We start from the raw sequence: 26055 nt of genomic DNA, 5'->3' as shown, positions 1-26055 counted from the left end.
AATGATTGGCAGACCGGGAGTTGAACCCGCGATCACTGCGACTGTAGCCTCTGTACATGGGGCGCCTGCTCTACCAACCGAGCTAAAAAGCACCCCAGGATTTTCACTTATTTTTGAAGTTGTATCTGTAGTCATCGATCTTTTCTTTGTTTGTTCAGCCATAGTATATTACTGTTTACTCCCAATGCTGACAGAAACTGGAAGTGCAGCCACTTAGCCTACCCTCTCTGACAGACCAACCACTGCTGGGTTATGGTCACTAACCACTTGCGAATGTCGCCATAGACACCCAGTCCATAAAAGTACGATACTGCAAACGCAAAGGCTTTCATCAGTGGGCCATATAGGCTCAATCACCTTTGTGTTAACTAATTAGTAATTTGGTGATAAATAGTGACTTAACATACATTTACTTAAATGAAAAAGTTTGAGATTGTTACTTTAAAAGAGCTCCAAGATACAGACAGAAATGCCAAAAATGTTACAACCATCCCCGGTCTCCCCTACTGATTTTGCCAACAGGTAGCATGTCGTATGCAAGCAGAAGCAACATTTGAAGTATGCCAAAAATACCCGGATGTCGTACGGAATCGGGAAAAATCTCCACTATGCATCAGACCAGTCTACCTCGCCTACTGTATCCCACAATACAAAGCGCTGGATCGTCATAACGGCAGCTGAAATGACGGATGGCAGCAGCAATCAAACATTCGGGGGCGCTATAGCTAAAGAAGCGGTGGCTTGCATTTGTCAGGCTATTGTTTACTTATGTTTTCCATAACCAGAAACTGGTGCCTGGAGTAGCATACTGCAAAATATATCTGAACCACTACATACTACCGCTGAACACATTATGCAGTATGTAGTATGTAGTACACGATTTTGTACACAGTCTTATATGTCATATGCTTTTACCGTAGTCCTGTAAAAAGAACAAGCATGTCTGCCATCTCTGTTTTTGAGTGCAATTTGAGACTAATATTATAATGTGGCTGTATGTGCAAATTTCACATATCTAACTAAAGGCAGTGCAATAGCTATTTGTCCTAAATCCAAAGGGTTCATCTCTTTGGCATCATCAGTGGGCTCTGTAAATTTTCAAGGCAAAGAAAAACATTAAAGATTAATGACAACACCAGGAATAAAGCTCCACTAGCTGCGTACAAACTATAATTTTGTCATTTGTACTCTGTGAAACTGCACATTATGTCCCAGAATGTTCCTGTAATCTCAAAGCTTAAGTTTCCCATGTGGCCTCTTTTTCCAGCCTCTCCTGAAGTGAAGGGCTGTGCAGTAATTAAATACAGTTTAAGTGATCAAATATAGACAGGGTATGCCGTCTGACAGGTAAAGCTCCCTGTAATGAGTGCTACAGCAGGTGAAACAAAAGAGTCGGAGTGCAGAACAAAAGACCTTGCATGTGTTTTGGAGGCCGTTCAATCCCTTTGGCACTCAGCTCTGGAATTTAGCCCCTTTTCCCCCCAAAATTTGGCTCCTATACTGTTGGATTTCTACACCCCAATTATCCATCTCTAATCACCCCCCGCAGTATTGTGCAGGAGAGGAGGGGGCTGGAGGTTTCGATGGAGTAAAGGCTGACTTGCTTTGATTTCTCTGGTTGTGCTGTTACATAACAAATTCACAGCTTGTCAAAGACAGAGTTGAAGATTGTGTTGCATCGTTGCGCCTTTTTATCCCCAACTTTCCCTTTCAGCACAGTGTTCACAATCACCACAACACCTTAAGCATTGTGTAATATCCTTAGTGTGTATGTTTTTGTCTTACTTTCAATTAATAAAACAAGTAATAATAGAGTACAGCACAAAAATAAGGGTTAACTGTAATTCACTGTGAATAGGTATGATGAGGATTTGATGGCTTCAGTGTGAGTTACACAAATCAACAGCTCACTGACACGGTGGTCTCCAGTGATCGAGCAGCAGTCACTATTCAGTGTTGCTTTGTCGATGGGGGTGCGGTGGTAGTGACAGCAGCATGGCCTTGAGATGCTGCAGAAAGAGATGACCACAGCTGGTTTGAGCAGCGATTTACTGTGTCGGTGTCCCCCCGCTGTGGGAGATAAGGCCCGGTAATGGCATGGTGTGACAGGGAGATAATACTTGGTAATGGGTAAGCTGAAAGGGGGCAGGGGGTATAGGACATCTGTGGCTGTGCAGTCGTAAAACTCCAGACACATTTCATTACATTTTAACTACTTTTCAATCTGGCAGCGTTTCGCCTTCATCCTTTTTTAAGTCTACTTTGTCCCCATTTCTCCAAACTGGTTTTATTCAAACACTCCAGTTGTTTAACCCATGCATTTCTTTCTTTTCCTGGCTGGCTCCCTCTGCCCTCTAAATCTATATTTACTCTGCTCCGCTTCATTTGTTTTCATGCACACCTGTGGCTGCAGCTCTACGAGTTGTTCCTCATGAGTCAACAAGGATATTTTGTGATGCTTACGAATTGTTTGAATGGTCATCGGCAAGTTTAGACCCGTCACTCAATCTGTTGTGTCTGTGCATAGCCGTGATATCTGCTGTGCAAATGTGTGTCTTGGATTATATGTGCGTATTTTGTTTACACCACCTCACTATTATCTAAAATCAGCAGCATTCAGAATACACGTCTATCTTGGTTCACAGGGAGAAAGAAGGAATGAGAAAATCACTCACATACTTTCCTCTCTGCCCTCACCAGCAGCTGAGACCCTGATGAGCCGACTGAGAACATTGCGCCCACATGAGTCATGCCTTAGTTACTGCTGTGGGAGACGGAGAGATGGCCTGATGAGGCTTCAGGGAATGAGGTGTAGAGCAGTGGAAGTGGTGAAATAACTTCACTGCAGTAGCTGCTGTAGAAAAGACCGTAACTCGCATCCATCCTGCAGCTGTTCTCTGTTCCTGCTCTGCAGGAGCTCTCATCAGATTGTCTCTGACTGTTAAACACTTGTGCAGCTTTTTTCTTCTTTTAAAGCTGAGCTCAAATGAAAATGTCTCTTTTTATTTAACCCTTTATAACACATCCCTGGTCATACTGTGCACCTTATTAGCAATATTTACCAAAAACAAACAAAACAAAAAATCTCTAAATTTCAATATCAAATAAACATCTTTCTTACATGAACATGTGACAATCCAAAGAGCTTCTAAATTCCAAAAATAAATAAAACATCAGTAGGCGTTAGGGCCTTCTCATACCAAGCACCTCGTCTTTGGAATCGCCTTCCTACCGAAATTCGAGAGGCCAGCTTTAAGAGTAAAACTAGAAACATCTCTTTTTGCATCAACCTATAACCTCGCTTAGACTACCCTAAAAAATGTGCCATGGTTCTTACATACATCCTCTCACTTTATATAGTGCTAATACTGTCTATTACTGCTCCTATTGTGTGTGTAGCTACTGTATGTGTAATGCTTTGTTGAATGTAGTTTTTATAACATGTACATATTTTTGTGTGTTTCACATGTTGGTTTTATCACGTGTTGTTTTGATGATATGTACAGCCCTTTTACGCATGCTTTGTGATACTGGGCTATAATCACGCATGGAGGCATTCCTTTCCTGTTTTCTTCATGTAAACAAACATATGGCATGTACTAATATAACCTTTAACCCATAACATCATGACAACCAGCCATCATTTGATTTTAAACATTACGCGTAACAAAGCTCAGATTCATCTGTTAGCTAACAGCATCATACATTCATTTGAAATCGCTACCAATTCTCTCTTTGTTGTGGAACGCAACCCTGCGTCCTAGAGATTACATTTCTGCATAGCACTGCTGTCTCATTTACATTGTGGTGACATGTGAAGGAAACATTATTTACCACGCTGGGGTCCAAGTGTTTAAGGTAGATGCAGGTGTGCATACAAAGTGCAGGAACACACAAGACTCGGAGTTTTCTATTCCACACTCCGGACAGTGGTTAAGTTTAGGCAACAAATGCACTTTGGTTAGGGAGAGATTGTGGCCTTATTAGAGTTTTACAAACAAAATCAGGTCATTGCTGCCCTTTTCTGTAATAAATAACCATAGAAAAAGGTATAATGCTGCAGTCCCTGTGAGTGCAAAGTGTTGGAAGACATAGGAAATATGTCGTCAAACATTTTACTTGGTTTTTTTTAATTATCAGCATTTCTTTATTATGTTTATAAAAAATGTTATTCTGTTGGCATTACTTTTCCATTAAAATGTTGCAAATTATTTGTATATGAACATAATTTGTAGGAGACACGGCTGCAGTAAGTCATAAGCAGATAAAAATCACTATAGTAAATATTGCACTGCTGAAGCGGAAAAACTACAACAGGATTATTTATGGATTTTAATCCAGTTGCAGCGCTGCTTCTCTCAGTCGCTGTGGTACAGTGGGTCCTGTCTTTATGTTACAGTGTTGTGCTTTCTGTGGATGTGGCAGGGTTTTCCCTCGGCTCTAGTTATGCTGACAGCCCAACTGTTGCACTTTGGCACAACACGCTGCTGTGTGGGGTTTGCTTTCCCAACCCTCCGTGTGCTTACTGTATGAAAGTTAGAAATATATCTACATATGTGTGTGTGTGTTTGTATGTGTGTGTGTGTGTGTGTGTGTGTGTGTGTGTGTGTTTGTGTCTGAGTATTACGTCTGGGCTTGTTCATATATGCAGCGGAGTGTGTCTTCACGAACCTCTGGCTGGTCTGTTTTAATCATTTTGCAGCTATTACATAATGCAATAAAACATTACAATTACCACAAGCTCAACATCCAGAACACACACTGGAGAATCTGCGGGCTTGGCATCTCATCCAGCCGTGGGGTTTGAGAGATGATGGGTTTAGGGGATGTGTGGAGAGAGAGACGAGAGAGGGAAGATTTCCAGGGAAATGGTAAATCACTTAGGGAAGGAAACACAGGGGAAAAACAAAGCAAGGAGGAAATGCACCTGCCAGACAGAGCAGCAGCCGCTGTTGGCCAGCCGCTCTGCGAGTTATGTCACTGTGGTCCGCTGACTTACAGGTGAGGAGAGGGAAAAAAGAAGGCTGAGGTGGAACTAGGTGCTACTGTTTTCTACTGAATCTAATTCACACTGTGGATCTACCATCAAATTTTGTGCTTCTGTATCATAATTTATTTATAAAGAATAATTTATCAAGACTGACAGGACAGCAAGTTAATTTTGTTTAAACTCCTCTACTTTTCTTATACTTTCTTATACACCGATAAGTCATAACATTATGATCACTTGCCTAATATTGTGAAGGTCCCCCTTTTGCCGTCTAAACAGCCTTGACCCATCGAGGCATGGACTTCACTAGACCTCTGAAGGTGTGCTGAGGTATCTTGCACCAAGACGTTAGCAGCAGATCATTTTAAGTCCTGTTAGTTGCGGGGTATTTGGAGGCCAAGTCAACACCTTGAACTCGTTGTTGTGTTCCTCAAACCATTCCTGAACCATGTTTGCAGTGTGGCAGGGCGCATCATCCTGCTGAAAGAGGCCACTGCCATTAGGGAATATAATTTCCATGAAGGGGTGTACTTGGTCTGCAACAATGTTTCGGTAGGTGGTACGTGTCAAAGTAACATCCACATGAATGACAGGACCCAAGGTTTCCCAGCAGAGGATTGTCCAAAGCATCACACTGCCTCTGCCGGCTTGCCTTCTTCCCATAGTGCATCCTGTTGATATATCTCCCCCAGGTCAGTGAGGCACATGCACCCGGCCATCCACATGATGTTAAAGAAAACGTGATTCATCAGCCCAGGCCACCTTCTTCCATTGCTCCGTGGTCCAGTTCCAATGCTCACGTGCCCATTGTAGGCGCTTTCTGCAGTGGGCAGGGGTCAGCATGGGCACCCTGACCGGTCTGCGGCTGCGCAGCCCCATATGTAATCATACCTAATAAACACTATGTGTTCTGACGCCTTTCTATCAGAACCAGCATTAACTTTTTTAGCAATTTGCAGACCGGAACACCCCACAAGAGCTGCAGTTTTGGAGATGCTCTGACCCAGTCGTTTGGCAATCACAATTCGGCCCTTGTCTAAGTCGCTCACATCCTCACGCTTGTCCATTTTTCCTGCTTCCAACACATCAGAGGACAAAGGGTTCACTTGCTGCTTAACATCCCACCCACTGCCAGGGGTCATTGTAGCGAGATAATCAACTTTATCCACTTCACCTGTCTGTGGTCATAATGTTATGGCTGAGTCCAACATAAACAAATGGTTTCTGCAGTGTTTCATATACAGGTTAACTTCCCATTGAATCCAGGGGTTGCTTTGGAAACTATTTTGCACCTCACCAAGTACTCTTCTCTGTGAACTGTAACACTCACCCTCTCCACAAAAACACACACACACATAATGAGTTAATGCTCCCTCTAACATCATTTTTACAAAGTGAACTGTAAGCCAAGACCAACAGACAGACTGCCTTCTCGTAAAGCTGACCTAGCATAGTCTCATCTCTGTCTGTAAATATACTTAACTATGCCATAACTCCCTCACAGTAGCTTTTGTCATATGTCATCCTGCCTGCTGCGTTACACTCACACACAGGAATTAGCGTGCACACACACAAGTAAGAGAGGAGTATAATAACAGGCAAGTGTGGTATGAGTCAGAGCAAGACTTCACTCAGATAATCCTCTCAGCAAGCAGCACATATCCTCCAATATCCTCTCTGTTTACTCGCTCAGGCCGCTGTGAGTCTGACTCTGGTTTCTCCTGTTTCTCCTCTGTTTGCCTTTCTCACTCTCTCCCTGTCTCTCCGTCGTCCTCGCTCATTTATCAGGATTCCCTTTTCTGTATGCTCAATCCATTATTCGGATGACTGTTTATCAAGCACGCTGCCAAAGTACATTTTTAAAGCCAATAAAGGAGCAGTTTAGACATTTAAATGACAATTTGGCTTGTCTGGATTATTACATAGTGTTACATAATCATGAGCTCTTGCTATGAGGGACAACTTCCAAAATAGAGAAAATATAGCAACACAAAGTTCTGCTTTTCATTTAATCTCTCTGATTGTCTGTCACTGCACATGCTCAGTGAATCCAGTCCATTGACAAAGACATGACACAGCAAACGTGAGGAGTGACTGAGGAAGAGAGAGAGAGAGACACAAAGGGTGAGGGGAGAGCGAGGGAAAACACTGGGCGCTTGTTTCACACGTGCACTCTTGTATGTTGGGATTGAACACCACAACATTTCCCACAATCAGCTTTTCTGTGCGGCTGCACGCTGCAGGGAATCAGGTCACACTTTAATACAATGCACTTTCACAGATAAAAATGCAATTACAGAGCAGCTCGGTGACATTATGTCAGTTGCACGCAACAGTTGGATGGATTTTAAAAGAAAGGGATTTAAAAGTGCTCTCCAGCTTCTGTGATCAACAATTTTGTTTAGAGTTGTAGAGATTAGCAGGCTTGTTGTTGTGCACAAAATCCATCTACACTCATTGTACAAATTTGAGTCAGAGTACCCCCCGTGACGGGCACTGCCACTTGCGATGGTGACGTAGAGATCGGCAGGTGAAACACACACTTAACTTACCGAAACAAAACAGCAAGGATCCCGCACGTCGTGTCTTTAACAGCAGAGCAGCTTCTTTGTGTTGGTCTGAAGCAGACGTTCACAGATATGGAAACTTCAATGACTGTAATGATTGTTTTAGTTACGTCTCTTCTCGACGTTTCTTCTCTACTCTGCTAACAGTGTTCATTTTGGCAGCTATTTCAGATTTAGTTTTAGTCTTGAGAGGAAAATGCTTATTAGGTTTAGTCACATTTTAGTCATTTTTAGCCTAAATAGTTTTAGTCTTGTTTAAGTTAATAAAAAGTCATCACATTGTAATCATTACTTTGAGTCAAAACACCCCTTTGTCTGTGAGAGAGCACAGAGCCTGAAGCAGAAAGCCTGGGTTAAGTTCACAACCACCTTCCCACCGGGTTACCCAGTTACAGGAATTAATTGCTTGTATTTTGACAGATTAGATTTTGACAGCCCACCACTAACATTTTAGTCTCGTCTCGTTAACTAAAACAAAACATACGTCAGGCTTTTTATTGTCTATTTTTAACTCATCTCGTCTTCGTCAAAGTAAAAAGATCGTTGACGAACTTTTTTTGTCATTATTTTCGTTAACAAATTTAACACTGTCTGCTAATCCGGAACAGATCGGCTGCAGGAGCCGTATTTGTCAACAGAGCTGTCAATCATCCTTTTTACAGCATCAAATAACTAATTAAAAACAAACTTGTCCGAAAAATTAACCCTTGGACATAAATCAGCATGATAAGAACTATAATGACCCAATGTCCCATCTGTTAACATGGAGGAGGCGGGCTTTATGACCTATACTGCAGCCAGTCAGCAGGGGGCGCTTGAAATGTTCTGGGCTCACTCTTAGGGAGCTGTCATGTCGTCCATCTTTTTTATAGTCTGTGACCGGCATAGCTAGTTGCTTTGCTCAGATTGCCCAAAAAGTAGTTCTATGATGTTTAACATATTTAATTATTTTTATTTGATGCGTGTGGTTTGTGTTCTTTATCCTCTGACTGAGATATTTAACCATAACCCCTCAAGATGCATATTATACTAGTGTAAACATACCATCAGGAAGCAGCTTGTTAGCTCTGCCTAAGTTCAAACAGTATATCTTTATTAGAATTTGATGATATTATTGTACTATACTGTATATTGAAATTTAAATGTGAGCATATCATGAGGTGGCACAGTCTCGGTGGAAACAGTATAGTAACTCAGCTTGTTTCTGTCTTTGTGTGTGTGTGTGTGTGTGTGTGTGCCTGAATATAGAGCAGTACTAGCTGCTCATCGGGCTCAGGCCTGTCATCACAGTGATAACACAGGGGCATGCTGGGTAGATATGTGTTTGTGTTGTGGGCAACTATTCCTGTTTGTTTGTGTGTGTTTGTGGCCTGATGAGAGGTGCTGGGGGCAAATGAAGGGCACAGGGCACGTTCTTGGAGTGTGTTTGGACTGTGTGCGTGTGTGTGTGTGTGTGTGTGTGTGTGTGTGTGTGTGTGTGTGTGTGTGTGTATTTTTATTTATTTGCTTGTGTTTATGTGGCGGCAAGTTTCCTTCCTGAAGACATCTGCTTCTGAGCTTCTTTCACAGCTGATGGCCTTCATGAGGGTTCAAGGCTTCAGTCTGGAGAGGTTTAAATGTGTGTGTGTGTGTGTGTGTGTGTGTGATGGTGTATGTTGTGTATATCAGTGTTTTAACTATGAAATACAGCAGCCATTTGTTTCCACAGGACAGGATTTATGACATTCATATAAAAGTTTGTTTTCATTTACTCCCACAGTATGTTTGCATATGGGCCTCTGTTGTTGTATCGTATGCCTGAGTGTGTGTGTGTACATGTGGGTGCATGTGTAATCTCTGCCTATGTCCGTCGCCATTATTGAAATCTCATGATTCTCACAGTGAAACCTTGGAGGTCTTACTCTCCTTTTCTACCTCTCTTTCCCTCTTTCACACACACACACACACACACACACACACACACACATGCACATGCACACACACAACCACACAGATGCAAAGAGCTCACAGGGGCCTCTATCGTCATCTGTAACATCAGCAGCGTCCAGTGCTCGTACTGTAGGCCAAGACCAACAGACAAAAAATAGACAGTCGCAAAATAACCAAGTTGTCCTCTGCAGCCTGGCCTTTGCTGCCTGCCAACTTTTCCCTTTGACTTCACTTGACATCGGACTGAAATCATGCGTTATTGTCCAAACTATACTCCATTATGACAGATTGATGGAGTATTTATTCTTTTAACTACAGATTAATGGACATGCTGCTCCACGTGTGCACACAAGATGGAAATACCAGCCAACTGTACCTTTGCACATGACACATGTGAAACTGAATAACCGGTATTTTCTCATCCAGTTGACTCAGTTTTTCCTCATCTGAAGGACTGCAGAGCAGTACACACTGTGCACCTCATGACCTGAACAACCACTGAACCCAGTATCCAGGCTTGTTCCAGGGTCTGACACCCAACCCTCCTATATTTAGTGTGGTACCAGCATAGAGGGGGGGAAAGACTTCCTGGGATTAAATACAGCTCCCCAGCGTGGCATTACACCTCATGCTCCTCTCACTTCTTTATTTTAGATCCCACCGAAGACCCGGTTTGAAAGCCAACTGACTGATTGGCCCAGACAGCCGCGTGGAGGCTTTTTTAGAGGGGTGCAATGAAATCCTCCAGAAACACGAGTCAGCGGTTATAACCGGGCTTAAATGCAGGACCACCAGCTGTGACCCGCCTCTCCCTCGCCTGACCCGTAGACAGTTGTACCATCCTGAAAAATATTACCCATGTTTGACCTCAGTGTGTGCTTATGTGTAAATATCCTGTGCCCACATGAAGGTGTGTCACACTGGAATAATTCCCTCTGAACTAATACAGTACATGCAGCAGGCTCACATGCACACTGTGTGTGTGGAGGTTGTTGAATCTTGGGTTTGCCTCTTTACATTATTTATATAAAATCCTTTTTTATTCAATCAGCAAGCTTCAGCATTATGAATACTCTTAATGTTGCCGAACATTTAAGCTTTGGTTGGAAAAAGGATTCTGGGTTTACCATAAATACCACGTCTGTGTTTTGGAGCCTTAAATTCCTGTTTATGACAACAGATATCAGGTGGAGCTGAGGTGGGAAAGAAAGCAGCATCCCTTTTCAACCACTGACAAGTCATGTTATTGGGAAAATACTTATTCTACTAGAAGAAGTTAATAAAACTGCTGAGACCTCGGCTTTTGCACCCTCTAAACCTGTGCAAATGACACAAAAAGCCTCATTCTCCAAGCACACGTAGAGGGTTGAATGCACCCTAAAGTGCGCTGCAGAGCAGACAACGTCTCTGTGCTCTGTGCCGTTTGTGCATATTTAAACGAGTCATTATGCAAACATTTGGGGCAAATTTGTCCCCTTTCTATGCAAATGTGGCAAAATGCACCTCACACACTAACGCCAGCGCTAACAGCACCGCGCAGTTAGAGTGAAAATATTACCGTCTGCAGAGAGCTGGTGGTAACTGTGGCGCAAAATTATATACGGGCTGTCACGTTCTGAGTTTACACTGATCATGACAACAATTCCACCTTTTGCGTGAAACAAACTGCCGGACCTGTGAAACTTTATGGGAGTGTTTGCGCTTGAATATCATCAGTGCAATTTGCTTTGCTCTTTTCTTTACATAAGGACAACGGATTGAGCTTAAGACATTAGATCATTGTCATTCATATTATTTACAATAAAACAACACTATGGTTATTAGGGCCTTTCTTATCAGCCAATCAGCTGTGACCTGGCCAGGATAGAACAGAATGTGATGTAGAATTAGAATGTGACTTTAAAATCATAGAATGTGACTTTAATGTCAGAATTCAGAGTCTATAAGTTCAGGACTGAAGGAGCCAAAACTGTCATTTCACACACTCCCTCTCACTACAAGCCACGTCTTGATCATCTTTACCCTTTTTTTTTTCAACTGTTATTTTTGCAAACCTTCACCGGTTACCAACTTCTCCAAAGGACTGCACTGTCTGTAGATCTCTTTGTCGAGACAATGACTTCCTGTACATCACAGGTGCTCACTTCCTCTGTGGAAGAAGCCGTTTCGAGCCTTCCTCTCCCTGCTGTGGTCGCTATCAGCAGTTGCCTGGCTGAGGATCTCCTCGTCCAGCTGCTGCTGAGGCTGAACCCACTGAGGAGCTTCAAAGGACCTCATCTTGACCAGCAACAACTGCTGACACTCTGTGTTCATATGAGTGCAGCAACTCTAGAGACCCTAAGCAAAGTCCCTGGTGTCTCTATGGATGAAGACCTCCCTCCTCCTTCCTGCGATGCCTGGGAAGCTGCTGTGCTTCTCCAGTGCAGCGTCATGGAACAGTTTGGGACGTCATACAAAGTGAGGAAGCTGCTGGTGAGCAGAGACCCAGCACTCCTCACCTTCATCCCTCAAAAAATCACTGAGGCCGTCCTTAAAGCCTACAAGGACGAGGCTGAAGGTGTTTGGATTCCACCCCAGATATCGAGTGATGAGGAGAGCCCGCTGTTCTCACAGTTTCTTCCTGAGAACATCAAGGAGGAGCTGTTTGAGCAGTATGGATCCTGGATAAGACGCACCATGGTCTTCCAGAAGGCTTTCCCGAAAAAAGCGGACGAGGAGATCCTGGAGAACCAGGAACATCAGAGCGAGCCTCTTCAGTTCGACGAAGAGGAACTTGTTACCGACTCTGATAAGGAGGTGACACCTGAAGCTGAAATCAGCCTGATGCTGCAGGAACCTCCTATCTGTCAGAGTGAGGACCAGGACTCCAGCACTGAAGAACAACGTCCTGAATGTGGAGCTGAAAGCCTCCAACCACCTCCTGACCAGCTCATCTCTGCTGAGTGTCGCACTGAAGAACCAAATGTGCAGACAGACAAAGCTTTGGTTCAGGAGTCCACCATCAGAAGTGTCCTGGTGAAGCTTTTTAAAGCTCCAAACTTCTGCACACCTCGGAGCCAGAAGAGCCAGGACATTGAAGATGAGATGGTGGAGCACATCTACATGTTGCTAAAGAAGGAGGCTCAAAAGTACAAGAAAAACCGAGTCTTCCTCAAACAACTTGAACTGCTTGAAGACCCGAAGCTCGAAGCCAAGTTTAGCCGGGAACTGGGCCGGCCAGTCAAAGCCCGACTGCGCGAGGCTCTGCAGAAGAACCGCCTGAGCAGAAAGGACGTAATGGAGGATGCTCAGGTCTCCTTGTTGGCCTGCAGACTCATTGCCACAGAGATCTTAAACCAACTCCGACCTACTGTGAGCTTTGCAGTTAACACCAAGCCTGGAGATGAGACACCATACTCCGTGAACATCCCGATAAGAAGAGAGGAGCCAGAGCCAGAGAGAGAGCTGACCCAGCTGGAGATGCGTCTCCAGGAGCAGCAGGCAGCAGCCAGAGTGGAAACCAAGACGAACAGGGTGACCTCTTGGCTCCGTCGACTGTTCGGGAGCAAGATTTAAATCTTACAAGACAAAAGGACATGAAGCCCAAGCATCACCTGCAGAAACACTTCTGGGTTTTTGTCTGTCCTTTATTGTATTGTATTTATTGAATGTCTTGCATTCATGACAAAATAAAATGTCTGTTTAAATGTATTGATAATGTCTAGGTTTTCTCTCATCAGGCAGCTGAATGTCAAGGCCCAATCGACCTCAGCTTTTTGGTCTGTGGTCTTCTGAAAGGGCTATAAACACTTCATGCCTGATATAAATCAATAGAAAAAAATACAAGAAATACATTTCAAACTTACTTCAAATGTGGTTCAGTGCAACTGTCAGTCCTGACAACAAATATAACCTATTGTAAACTGATCATCACCAAGCCATCAGCAAAAACCAACCTCTTATTTTACTTTCTGTGATTTATAGTTATAGATATGTTTTGCAATTACATATTTAGCATGCTAAGTTGTCAATCACATTTGAAAATATGTTTGTCAACCTTTAAAACAAGCTATTGGACTATCGTGTGTATTTCAGTGGTTAAGATCAAAAGGTTCAAAACATTGTCAGGTTATGTTACTTTATTTCCACTTTTACAAGGAAATATTTGCACCTGTAAAATAGTCGAACGATAATGACAGATGGTTCACATAAGGAGTGCAGGGCTGAAGGTCAAGGGTCAAAGGATCTGTTATCAATTGCAGGCCCTTGTGGGTACAGGCATCATCTTTTTTATCAAAAGAACTTTATAGAAGTGTGATGCAAAAATAATGAGAGAACAGCTTTAAGTTTGGCTTTAAAATGTTGTTAGATTATCTTGTGCACTGAAATGAGCAGCTGAAAAAGGTACCAAACAAACACACTATTAAGTCCAGTTTGAGATGTTGTCTTAAAGCTACAGATTTTATGGGACAACAGAAGTCCACTTTTAAAGAGGTCTTTTACAGCTGAGATCCACAGACAGGCTGAGGTTGATATTATATCTGATTGCTGTATCCTCCTCCATCCACAGCGCTGACACAAACATCAGTAACAAGCAGATAATACAGTAAAGGATGCTCTCAGTTTAATCAATAATGCAGACCTCGAGATCAATATTTTGAATATCAAAGAAAGTTTGGTGACGTGAGTTACTTGGCACTTGTGGGGAAATATGGAGGGTTGGTCAAATTTCTTTTTTTTTTAGCACTTTATTTTTGAACAGATTTTGCATTACAGAACAAAACACTGATATGCCTAATAAGAGCATACATATGGACACGCAACAAGTGCAACAACAAGGACAACAGTTTTTAATGATACAGCACAATTTTATAATTTACCCCTTGTACCCTATGGTTTGTGGACCCCACTTTGAGATCCACTGGTATAGATACGGATGGATGGATGGATGGATGGATGGATGGAAGCAGTGGAAACCAGCTATAAAGACAAAAAATTGACATCATCACCTTTCAAGTTGCTACCAACTTATTAGCAAAGACTTGCCTAGTTGCAACGTTCAGCGTATACACAGCAACATGATTTATTATGAGTCATATGGCAACCTGATGAATGCAAGTCTAATTTCCTGCTGCTTTTAGCTCCTTTTATGGTCTTCAGGAACTCTTTAGGGATTTACAGTTTCTGCCCCTTCAGCTGCTAAATGCTTCAGAATGCTCCACAATGACCACTTACAAGTTTCTAACTTTGTCCGCTCATTGTCCGGTGCTGGGCAGGTAGCATACAGCGGGTTTAAGGACTTTTTTTCTGTCGAGCAAAGCTGCTGCGGTGGCTAAAAACATCACAATGACAGTGGTGAGAGTGAACAGAGTCAGTAAAGTTTGGGGCCAGAAAACTGCAACAGCGTGTAAAGAGACAGAAAAGTCACCAATAGAGCTATAGAGTGCTAACTAATTACTCGATACCATTCAGAGATCAAATGCTCTTCACATTTCTCGTCAGCCTTCAGAACGTCACCTTTTGTTTCTCAAGCTCTCCTTTAGGAAACATCTGCTGAGCCCGCTGCCTATTGTTAATTCTGAGGATTAGGCAAAGTAGCGGTAGGCCGACTGAGCAGAATTAGACTTCAGACATTTGCGGACTCTCGGATTTCTCGTTTGATGTGTTCCAGCAGTACAACAAAATAGCGTGCGGTTTGGACTATAATTGCTGTGGATTAGGCCCAGCGTAGCCCGAGCTGGCCTGTGTGTTATTCTGTTTGGCGACGTGTAGATGGTGCAGTAAATGTTGAGGGATTAGTCAAAGCTGAAGGGTCACAGCACTAATCTCATTATGGCAGGAGGGGAGGGAGGGATCTGACCACTCGGGAACGACTGAGCAGACAGCCTCGGGACTGAGGGAATCCCTGCTCCACTGCAGAGGACACTCTTGCGCATACACACACATGCGCACATTCTAATGCACATACGGGAGCCTCTGTTGTATTTATCTGCTATATTCTGAGACTAATGCATCATTTTCCCCTTACACTCCTTACCCATTATTGAGATTTATAGTTTTCTGTAGGGCTTGACGCATTAAAAGAATAGCGAGACGCACAATAGACAGTATTAAATCTATGCATATCTGTTTGGTCTTCACTCGTGGTGTTTAGGATGTGATTAAACCATATGTGAGTGTAAACTAAGCTCCAGCAGTAACTGGACTCTGCTGTCCGTGTCACTCCTCTGATAAAGCTCTAATTATAGAGCTACCCGACATACTGGGAGAGGCTCTTCACGAGTAAAGACAGTTGGTGGGCAGTTTATAGCTGATGTGTGATGTTTCATGTCATAAAAGACAAGAAGAACAAGTGTCATTGTAAAATCTTCTTGGATAAAAACAGAAACTATAAACAGGAGTAACTGCATCAGAAACAAGTTGAAATAAATCATCCTGCTGGTGAATCTTAAGACGGAATATGGGCCTAAATGAGTCGTAAAGGCGAACATATTGCAGTGATTGTGAGGTCATGGTGAAACAGTGTGGACAGAAAGTACGACTTCTCCAAAACAAAACAGTAAAACTCCAAACGAACCTATAAATGAAACGTTCCTTTTCTGTCTTTCCTTCATCTGTCTGTCTGCACTCGGCAAACACTGGCTCTGGCTTACTCACAGGCCCGTGCACACCATCATACACATGCATGCGCGCACATACACACACAGGCACACACACAAGCCACAATGACACATCCCAGTGAGTGTTGCAGCTTTTCTTGTGACAATAATAAAAGCTAGAGCCAGGAAAAAAAGCAGAATGACAGAAAAAGACACGTGGACAGACAAATCCTCCATTCACAAAGCACCAGTTTACTATTTTCTCTACTGCGCCGTCTCTCCACCTAATCTTAAGATGTGTTATCTTCCCAGTTTGTGTTTTGCTGTTGTTTCAGTCTCCCTTTTAGAGAGCTGCAGCAGTGGTGTTAGGCCAAACAGTTGGACCCAGAGGTTGAAGGTGAGAGCGATTTGTTTGACTTACTTCCTGCTTGGAAGCACCATCACTCTGGCTGGAGCCCTTTGTGCCAATGGGAAAATGGTCCCCTGATTATTTTCATGTCAAACTGTGTTTACTCTGGAGCAGACGGGTCATTATGTTGACAGGACTTTGTTAGCAGGGGATCAGAGGGCATTGCCGTGACGACATTGATGTTGGACTCACTGTAAGGTTGTTGGTTTAAAAACAAAAGTACTTCTGACTGTTTTAAAGGTCCCATTACATTTAAAATAGATGTTCCAGTGTTTTCCAGCAATGTCTACTGGTAACCTTTGTGCGAGTATCTGGCCCAACAATAACAAAATAGTGTTTTGTCCTCTAGTTTATGTCCCTCCCCCTTGATGTACAGGACCTTTTAGCTGGCACTCAGTTATGGGTCTACACCAATGACTGTATGTATAGATGGACAGCGTGTCTCCATCTGCTCTCATTGTATGAAATTGATGCCAAAAGAGCCCCTGTGATAGGTGCTGCCATCTTGCGCTGGTGACGTCATATGGAGCCAGAGTTGCGCAGTAGAGATCTGCAGGTGGAGCTGCCGTAGCCACTTCCGCAAACCAAAACACAAACAGCAAGGATCCCACGCGCCGGCGTATTTAACAGCAGAACAGCTTCTTTTGTTGGTCTGAAGCATACGTTCACAGATATGGAAACTTCAGTGACAATGAATGATGTGTAGTGATTGTTTTACTTACATGTCCTCCTCTAGTCTCGGCTGCAGGAGCCGTATTTGTCAATAGAGCTGTCAATCATCTTGACTTGTCTGAAAGATGAACACTTGGACGTAATCAGTATGTTAGTAACTAACTATAATGACAGAAACCATGTTTGAGAAAAATATATTTGATTTTATAGTTTGACTCACGTCCTATCTGTTAACATGGAGGAGGCAGGCTTTATGACCTATACTGCAGCCAGTCAGCAGGGGGCGCTCGAAATATTTTGGCTTCACTTTTAGGGAGCTGATATGTCGTCCATCTTTTTATACAGTCTATGTTTGACACTATTGGCTGTATAAAAAGATAGACGATGCATCTCCAGCTCCTCTTATAGTACAAAAGTGAGACCAAAATACCACCAGAGGCGGTACTGATGTCCCGCCCCTTCCACTTGCCAAAAAACTAATTTAACTTATAGGCACAAACAGCAAAGGTCCGTCAGGTCAGCACAGTTGACCTGACTGTAATGTTACTGTCAGTTATGTCTCCTCTCACCGTGCCTGAAACCATTACATTAACCTTATCTAAAATCCTGCTTTTACAATACAACACTACTACTAAACCCACTATCCTGAACATGTGACATACTTATGCAGGTGTTATGTTGGCAAAGGCTGCTTGTACTGCTAATAGCTTTGTTCCTGCCTCTGTTCTCTGTCATGTAATTCAGCCCTGGCACAATGTGTTCTGACAGCTCGTGGCTGTACTGTACATCATCTATATCCAGCTATCACAACAAGTATGTCATGTATTTTTACTCCGTTAACGTCAATATTCAACAATAGCCTGTTGGTCCTTGTAGTCCTACAGTTCATTTTGAGCCCTTATAAAAACTGAATATATCTGGCTTGTGCAGTATACAGTATGTTAGCCAGGAAGGTAAGACATGGCCGTAACTGTGAGGATAAGAGGCGTGAAGTGTATGATGCACTCTAGCAAAAGTGTGTCCACGACTTTAACACCTGGCTGCATCACTAGCCGTCCACCAGAAAGAATCAGGCCAAGTGTAAAGCTTATCACAGCTGCTGACATGCCCCTGACGGACAGCAGACGTTTTGGTAAAGGTTACCCTGACAGCCCGACTCATGGCCTGATAGAACATGGACATCACACGTGAGCGACTGAATAAACCATTGACCCTTAAGGGCCAGACGGAGTGTTCCCTCTATCCTCGAGTGATTTCCAGGGAACCCTAGAAACCAACAACAACATAATGACATCAAACTAGCTGTTTGAAGAGCGGAGTCAAAGCTGAGCCACAGTTTGCACTCTGTTATGATTCGTTCAGTGAGGTGAAGGTCATTGCCTCTGACACCTCAGTGTCGTCCATATTGGAAAAGTAAAGTTAAGCCCATTTTAGTGTCACATTAATCTACGTTGTTGCGAATTAAAGAGCCTTTCTTTCTTTTAATGCCAGAATAAAGTCTTTTAGGTGCATACAACAAGAGTTACTTCTGCCTTCTTCCTTAAAATAAGACACTAGTTTGTATTCAGTGGTCACCCCTTTCCTTCCCTTCCCATTTATTCCCTTTCCTGTTCCTTCTCTTTTCTGTGCTGCCCTGTCTTTTTGTCCTTCCTCCAGTCAATCTCTGTTATTCTTAGCATAAATGTTTCTTCCTCTCTTTCCCTCTTAACCATATTCTTTGCCTTTTTTGGTGAGTTTGGAGTCACTTTCCCCCAAACATTTACAGTGCCAGTTGCCTCCTGGCACTTACGATTTGGATGATTTGATTATCTTTGTTGCAGACTATCACAGATGTATTTCATGAAAGCTGCGGCTGATCTCACAGTGAGGGTCCAGCAGATGGAGAGACAGAGTGTAGTTCTTCGTCTGGGTGGGGAATGATAATGATTTTGACCCTGGCCTTGGGTCGGGATAGCCCCGTCTAGCTTAGCGACAGTAACCGCAGAGGTCCAGACGGTACAGAAGTCAGCAGGACCTGACTTCTGTACAGTTTTAACCATCAACCCTCCTAATGGACTGAAGGATTTGTCTACATGCAAACAAAGGATTTACCCACGCAGGTCCCCAAACCCCCTGCTGACACACAGTTAAATGCACAACTGTTCATGTGCACAAATGGACAGTATGGACACATATCTTAACAGACCCTGAGCTTAAAGAGGTTTTTGGAAAAGTCTGTCTGTCGAGTGCTCATTAATGTAGTCGTGTGCACATGCAACTCCAAATTCTGTTAAGTATGCATATTCAAAAAACTAGGGAAAAAACATACAATTAATACCCTTCATAGCATTAACCACTGACCTACAGTGCTACACAAAATGTAAATTACAGGATTCATAAGAGCAGTAGTTTTTACATGTTGTCAACTATTATATATATATATATATTCAGTATTCATACAGTATCTTATCTTACAAGAATGAGGGAGCTTGTCATTTTTGATTAAATACCTCACCATACCTATGTGAATTGCACTAGAATAACCTAACAACTTGCTAAAGAAAAGATGAAGCACATCACAGAGTACAAAGGGGGAAAAAAAGAACCCAGTTTGAAGCCACTTGTATAACAAATCCACTTCTAACTATGTAGTTTAGGGTCCAAAGATCAACATAGTTAGCGTCTTAAAAATATTACAAATGAGTTACAACCCAAAATTGGAAATATTGCTCAGACATTTGTTATGAAAATAAATAATCATTTAATTCCGCAACCCAACCGTAGAAATCGCAGATGTGTGTTTAAATAACCAAATAGCATTTGGTTACTTGAGCTGCACTTGGTCACTTAGTATAGTACAAGATATTTATGATCTATTTTTGGCAGCAGGCATTGAGCGTTGCCACAAAGAGTTAAGTTCTTTCAAAATATTGCACTAGCTAATGCTACAGTTTTGTGTAGCATTCAGAGCTTTGAGAACAAACAGGGGCATCTCAGCTAACGTTGCATGTGTGTGCTCACATGTATGATTTTTGTGGAGGCTTAACGAGTCTTTTAACTTTGATATCATATTTGCATTTTAACTATTTAAAGCTTAATTTGCAGACATTTTATAAAGGTAGTGTTGTAATGTTGCTATATGAGATAAGTAAAGTACCAAGTGTAGTTCATAGGCTTACACTTAACATTTAAAGCCCCTGCAAAATCAGTGCTGTTGAGGGATTTGTCTTTAGTGATTGTTATAATAAGACTACATATCAGTTTGGTGGTTTAAGAGCTCGTATCCGCTTGTTCTGAGTGCTTTCCATGTCGTGCCCTGAATACCTCACCGTTGAACCCCGGCCAGCAGCTCATTAACATTCCAATACAGCTCTAATCACCACTGAAACTCCAATGCGTGTGTGTGTGTGTGTGTGTGTGCGCGCGCATGTAGTTTGTGTGTGTAAAAAAAGTTCATGCACGTGTGACTCTGCGAGTGAGGACGCGGTGAATGTGTGTGATAAAGTGCCACCCTCAGGTGATCAGAGAGAGGCGAGTGATTGGATCCATCGTCCTCGGCCTTCCTCTCACAGATCAAACTATTGTGTAACTGTTGCACAGCTGAGACTCATTTTATGAACTATTTTTATTGATCAAGTCATGAAACACACAAAGACTGCCGGGAGATGAAAGGTGCACAGGTTAATAAGCAATGCAAGCAGATTTAATTCAGCTGGAAACATCCTTTCATCACTTTTTATGTTTTGTTTGAGCACCCTGGGCTCTGTAACGTCACTCTAGTTACCTTTGTGTTCGATTATAACCACTTCTTTGTCTCCCTCTCTCTCCAGAAAGACTGTATAACTCCAATGGACGGGACTTGAGACGGGCACTGTTCTCTCTAAAGCAAATCTTTCAGGTAACACACACACACACACACACACACACACACACACACACACACATATTTCAAATGCAATTACTGTCAGTTTGTTGTCGCAGAGCACAGTTGCTTATTGTGGCCACTGTGTGCGTCCATGATGACAGGGATCTCCATCAACGTGGCATTTCTCTCCCTGTGTGTGTATCTGTGTGGGCGTGTGTAGGTCTCTTTGTATGTGTGTGTGTGTGGGGGGTGTGGGTGGTTGCATATGTGTTTGTGTGTTTATTTTAAGATGAGAGGAGTAAGCCACCTAAAATAACAAAGGCTTTTTTCAGGAGCACACACACAAGAATCCTCATATACTGACACACAGTTTAGCAAACAAAAGGTCTAAAATACAGCTGCATTTAGGCACCTTTAAATTCATCATTACAATGCTAACTAGCATAGAAGTCATGTATCGACAAAGGCTAATGCACTAGTGTAAAAGTGTCCGCTCATCATTCCACTGCTGCTGCATAAAGCTTTGTGTCCACTAAAATGTGACTGTGCACCTGAACGCAGCATTAGCTAAGGAGTCCTTTAGGTCACTACCGAGAAGTGTTGTTGCATCCTTTGAGTTGTGTTGTTGTTGTTATAAGAGATGATGTGTCAAAAGCAACAGATTGCAAAACTCACAGTTGTTGACATGTGGAGTGTGCGCATCAGCTGGACTGAACCAGTCACAGTTGAAAGTTTGTCATGTCAACTTTAATCCTAATCCTGAACATTACTGACACCGTGTGGTAGTAAAGGAGAATTCAATTTAAATTCATCTAAATCCACTAAATTAGAAATTAAAGAGGGATTTTGTGTCCATGTGACCGTATGCTGCTGGTGAACACTGCAGTAACGCATGCTTTCTCTCCCTCGCTCTCTGTTGTTGTTTCCAGGATGACAAAGACCTGGTCCACGAGTTTGTGATGGCTGAAGGTCTGACATGTCTCATCAAGGTCGGAGCAGAAGCCGACCAGAACTACCAGAACTACATATTAAGAGGTATCTCACTCACATAAAGATGACATACAATGCATTATTAAGAAAAAAATAAGTTAAAAAAAGAGAACAAAAACTAAAACAGAACAAAACAGGAAGTGTATGCTAGAAAATTAAACGAAATGCTCTAAAGACTTGTAATGTATTGTAACTTCTAGTAAACATTATTCACAGTTTGCTATAAAATTGTATTGAGTGTGTTAAAAACACATACAGAAACAATTAATATAACAAAGGATATTATTTCTATAACAGAACTTTAATAAACATTATAATGATGCAAGGTTAGTCACAAAAAAACAAAAACTATCAAAAGAATTAACAAAAAAAGAAAAAAAAGTAAATTAGGCTTGATGTAGATCAGGGGTTCCCAAACTTTTTAGCCTGTGACCCTCAAAGTCACAGTGCCCTTAGGCTGGCAGAGCAGAGCAAGACTATTTCTTTATATAGTATATATATATATACTTTATAGTATATAGTACCCCTGTGTCTCGGGTCCCCTACTTTAGGGTCCACTGATGTAGATGTAGCATGTCAGTGTTGTATAAATGAGAGACAAACATTACTACAATCTTATCTCTAGTCACACTAGTCTCTTTACAATGACACACTACTCTTTATACAGTCAGAGTGGTGGAGCAAAAGTGAGCAATGCAGTAATGATAAAAAAAAATGTCATTGATATATTAGAGAAAGTGTGAGACACAGTTGTGCACTAAAAACAGACTCATACAGACACATATACTGAATCTGATTTCTCTAAGTAATGCGGATATTTTCTTTCTTCACACAAAAACACAAATGCTTTAAAGTTTCCAAGAGCAGTGCGCTTATTTCCCAGAGAGGTCCTTGCTTTCTATTTCTTACCTTCAAACACACAGCCATTACTAGTTTCCACACCAAACAGTGAAGATATAAGTTCAAGTTTCAAATCTGAGTCTAAAGACACCAAACATGTGTCACAGATAATCATTTCATGACTGGCATAATTATGTGGTGTTTCTATTAATTGCCTAATGACTCACTATTTGAAGCCACGTGATGAATCTTACAGGGGCGGCTCTGAGCAGCTGTCACACGATCCGTCATCCCTGAACAAAACATCTATTTCTCACCTCCCCCCAGCAGCCCCCCAACCTGTGAAAACACTGTAGCAGAGGGCAATTACAGCTATTTATTTATAAAATCATTATAATATATCTGGACGAAACGCAAGCATGCGCCTCAGGTGTAACAAAGCGGGTTGTGAGTAACAGTACCTGAACATGACAGTCTCTCAAATATGCTTGTTTAATGCAGCAGCTGAGATTCTTCAGATCTGGAGGGAGAAACTGAAGTAAAAAGGTTACTGAAGAAACACAGTGCTAATGTTTTATACAATACAAGTCATCAGATATTGCTTATTGTAATGTGCCTTTAAAAGTAAAGATAAAACTAAGTCTGTGCAGAAATAACAGATAACAGAAGGATAGTTTACAGACTTTATTTATGTCCAGTAATACATAAACAATTAACAAAGTCTTAAATCATTACTGTTTTGTAACTACAAGAATCAGTGAATATTTTCAAACCCAGGATAGACAGGACTCAAAGCCTGAAAACTTACTTTCAAATCAGTTTGTTCTCATTCGACACATGTTAGAAAAATCACAAAAATGTAAAAGTAAAAGTTAGGTAAAAGCATCTTTGGTATTATTTATGAAGAGATTAACATGTTCTTCCTCATAGCTGAGTGAAGCTGTGCTGATTGAAATTTTTTCTACATCCCCGCCCACATCAAAGAGTGAGAAAAGATCAAATTAAACACACATACAGTTACCACTTGTATAAAAATAGCAAAACATATTTTCTATTTGTGACGAAAAAAGTTTTTTTTTTCATGTACAATCCTATCATTCATAGTAAGGTTGGAAAAATACTTTCTTAACTGTTTGCAGCCTTTAAATTATTTTTATGTTTAGGTCCATAAGAAAAGGACGCGCACAACATGCTGTCAAATCTAAATGAATAACAGAAATAATGTGGAGGTGAATGATTCTTCATTTGGATTAATGTTTATACAGTACTTTTTAATAGAATGCAATTTTTTAACCAAATATAATGTGCATAAGCAAAGTATATATAAGCCCCAAGTATATAAACAAGGTCCTAAGAGCAATAGTTTTAAATCCATCCATTGACTCTTATTAGACGTCTATGACATCATCAGTTAACTCTATTCATCATCACCATCCTCACTGCCACTGTCATTACCATTAACCTGATTGTAGTAGTCATTCTCACAATCGTAGCAGCTTCATCAAAATATATTGCAGTTGCAAACATCTTGACTATTACCACCATAGTATGCATCGTCATCTTGAGTGTGAATGTGGTAACTGAGGTTGTTGTCATTGTCACTTTCGTCATCATCATCACATTTGTGAGTGGCATTACCATCATCACTGCCATCATCGTTGCTGTCATTGTCCTCATTGCCGTCATCGTCCTCATCGCCATCAACATAGCTCTCTTCCTCATAACCACGATAAGCTTCATCATCATCATCATCATCCACATCTAGCTCCTTGATCAGAATGCCATAAGGTCGAATCGAGCTCTCCACGATGTCTCTCTCCTTCTCAGCAGATGCTCCTTTAGGAACACGAATGAGCCAGTAGTCAAGACGGCTGCAGATTGCTCTCTTTTCAGGATTGATCCGGTTTTGCAGGATCACTTTGTATCTTTTCCCAGTCGTCTTTGATGTGAAGGTCTTGGCGTACTCCTCTCTCTCAGCCACATGTATGTCCGGTGTCGAGTAGATTCCTCTTCCATACATGGCTCGATCTCCTGCATTGTAGTTACTCCTGATGATGCCTGTGGCTCCTTTTAAGCTCGTCCCGTGGTAGGAAACAGGCCATTCTCCAGGCACAGAGTGACTCCTCCATCTTTTGTCGCCCAGCCAGGTGTCTCCGTCTGGATATTTACCTTTGACCTTTAAGGCTATGCGGTACCAACCTATAGGGCGCTTGTAAAGCTCATCACCTCTCATGCACTGAGACGAGTCAGAGAGATTTGTGAAGTCGCAGTCAAACTCTGAGTCAAAAAAGTCTTTCTCGTCTATGAAAGTGTCCCCTGCCCGAGCCCGTCTTCTCCCAGTGAGGTTGTGCAGATGAAATTCATCAACAGATAAACTACCTGCTGTTCTCTGACCTCTTCTCTTCTCATAAGGTTGAAAGTTTTGTCCAAAAAGTGAAGATATAACTTCAAGTTTCAAATCTGAGTCTAAAGACATGGTTAAGTCTCCTTCTCTTCTCGTGTCGCGTCTGATCTGTGAAAGCCTGCTACAGAGTTCCCTGTAACTTTAAGTTTCACTTTCACTTCTCTGCTTTTTGAAGAGGAAAAAAAACTATATCTCACACACAGTAACAAAGGAGCAAGGGCTGTTTGTCAAATTAGAAACTTAAGACTGAGTATTTCTGAGGAAACGGAACAGACACACGTTTAATTTCCACCTGAGCCATTTTTAGATTTATATTATCTGAACAGTTTTACAATGACACACAACTCTGTATATACAGTCAGGGTGGTGCTTAAGTGTTTGAAAGACTTCACATAAAAATAGAGCAAAAGTGAGTGACACAATAATGAGAACATAAAAATAACTACAAGAAAATAACAATTACATTGATATATTAAAGGAAGTGTGAGTATTGCAATAAAAAAACTCATATGGAAACATATACTGACTTTCATAGTCATCATTTTAATGGAGAGTTTTTGTTTCTTGTTTCTGATGACTCACTATTTGAAGCCACATGTTGAATCTTACAGGGGCAGCTCTGAGCAGCTGTCACACGATCCTTCATCGCTGAACAAAACATCTATTTCTCACCCCCCCAGCAGCCCCCCAACCTGTGAAAACACTGTAGCAGAGGGCAATTACAGCTACTTAGGTATAAAATCATTATAATATATCTGAACGAAACGCAAGCATGCGCCTCAGGTGTAACAAAGCGGGTTGTGAGTAAGAGTACCTGAACATGACACAAGCT

The 26055-nt window shown here is 41.9% G+C and overlaps 2 protein-coding genes across 2 annotated transcripts in view; one reads left to right on the top strand and one right to left on the bottom strand.

Annotated features, from left to right (window-relative positions):
- The window catches only part of fhod3a (formin homology 2 domain containing 3a), a 69761-nt gene that overhangs the window by 16090 nt on the left and 27616 nt on the right, over positions 1 to 26055 (top strand). The window contains exons 4-5 of the mRNA XM_069681374.1: positions 20955 to 21022; positions 21919 to 22024. Coding sequence (XP_069537475.1) covers positions 20955 to 21022; positions 21919 to 22024 — 174 coding nt within the window. The remainder of the gene's footprint in view (positions 1 to 20954; positions 21023 to 21918; positions 22025 to 26055) is intronic.
- LOC138609251 (uncharacterized) lies at positions 23650 to 25331 on the bottom strand. The gene has a single exon (XM_069681883.1). The coding sequence runs from the start codon at positions 25293 to 25295 to the stop codon at positions 24321 to 24323; it is 975 nt and encodes a 324-aa protein (XP_069537984.1). The 5' UTR covers positions 25296 to 25331; the 3' UTR covers positions 23650 to 24320.

This window comes from Semicossyphus pulcher, unplaced genomic scaffold (genome assembly GCF_022749685.1).
Source record: "Semicossyphus pulcher isolate SPU_LCO1_2020_fin unplaced genomic scaffold, fSemPul1.0.p SCAF_5, whole genome shotgun sequence".
Classification (NCBI taxonomy): domain Eukaryota; kingdom Metazoa; phylum Chordata; class Actinopteri; order Labriformes; family Labridae; genus Semicossyphus; species Semicossyphus pulcher.
This window is presented reverse-complemented; position numbering and strand designations above follow the sequence as displayed.

Bases quoted from the DNA above. Each gene is read 5' to 3' on its own strand.
- LOC138609251 (XM_069681883.1), bottom strand. From the start codon at position 25,295: ATGTCTTTAGACTCAGATTTGAAACTTGAAGTTATATCTTCACTTTTT.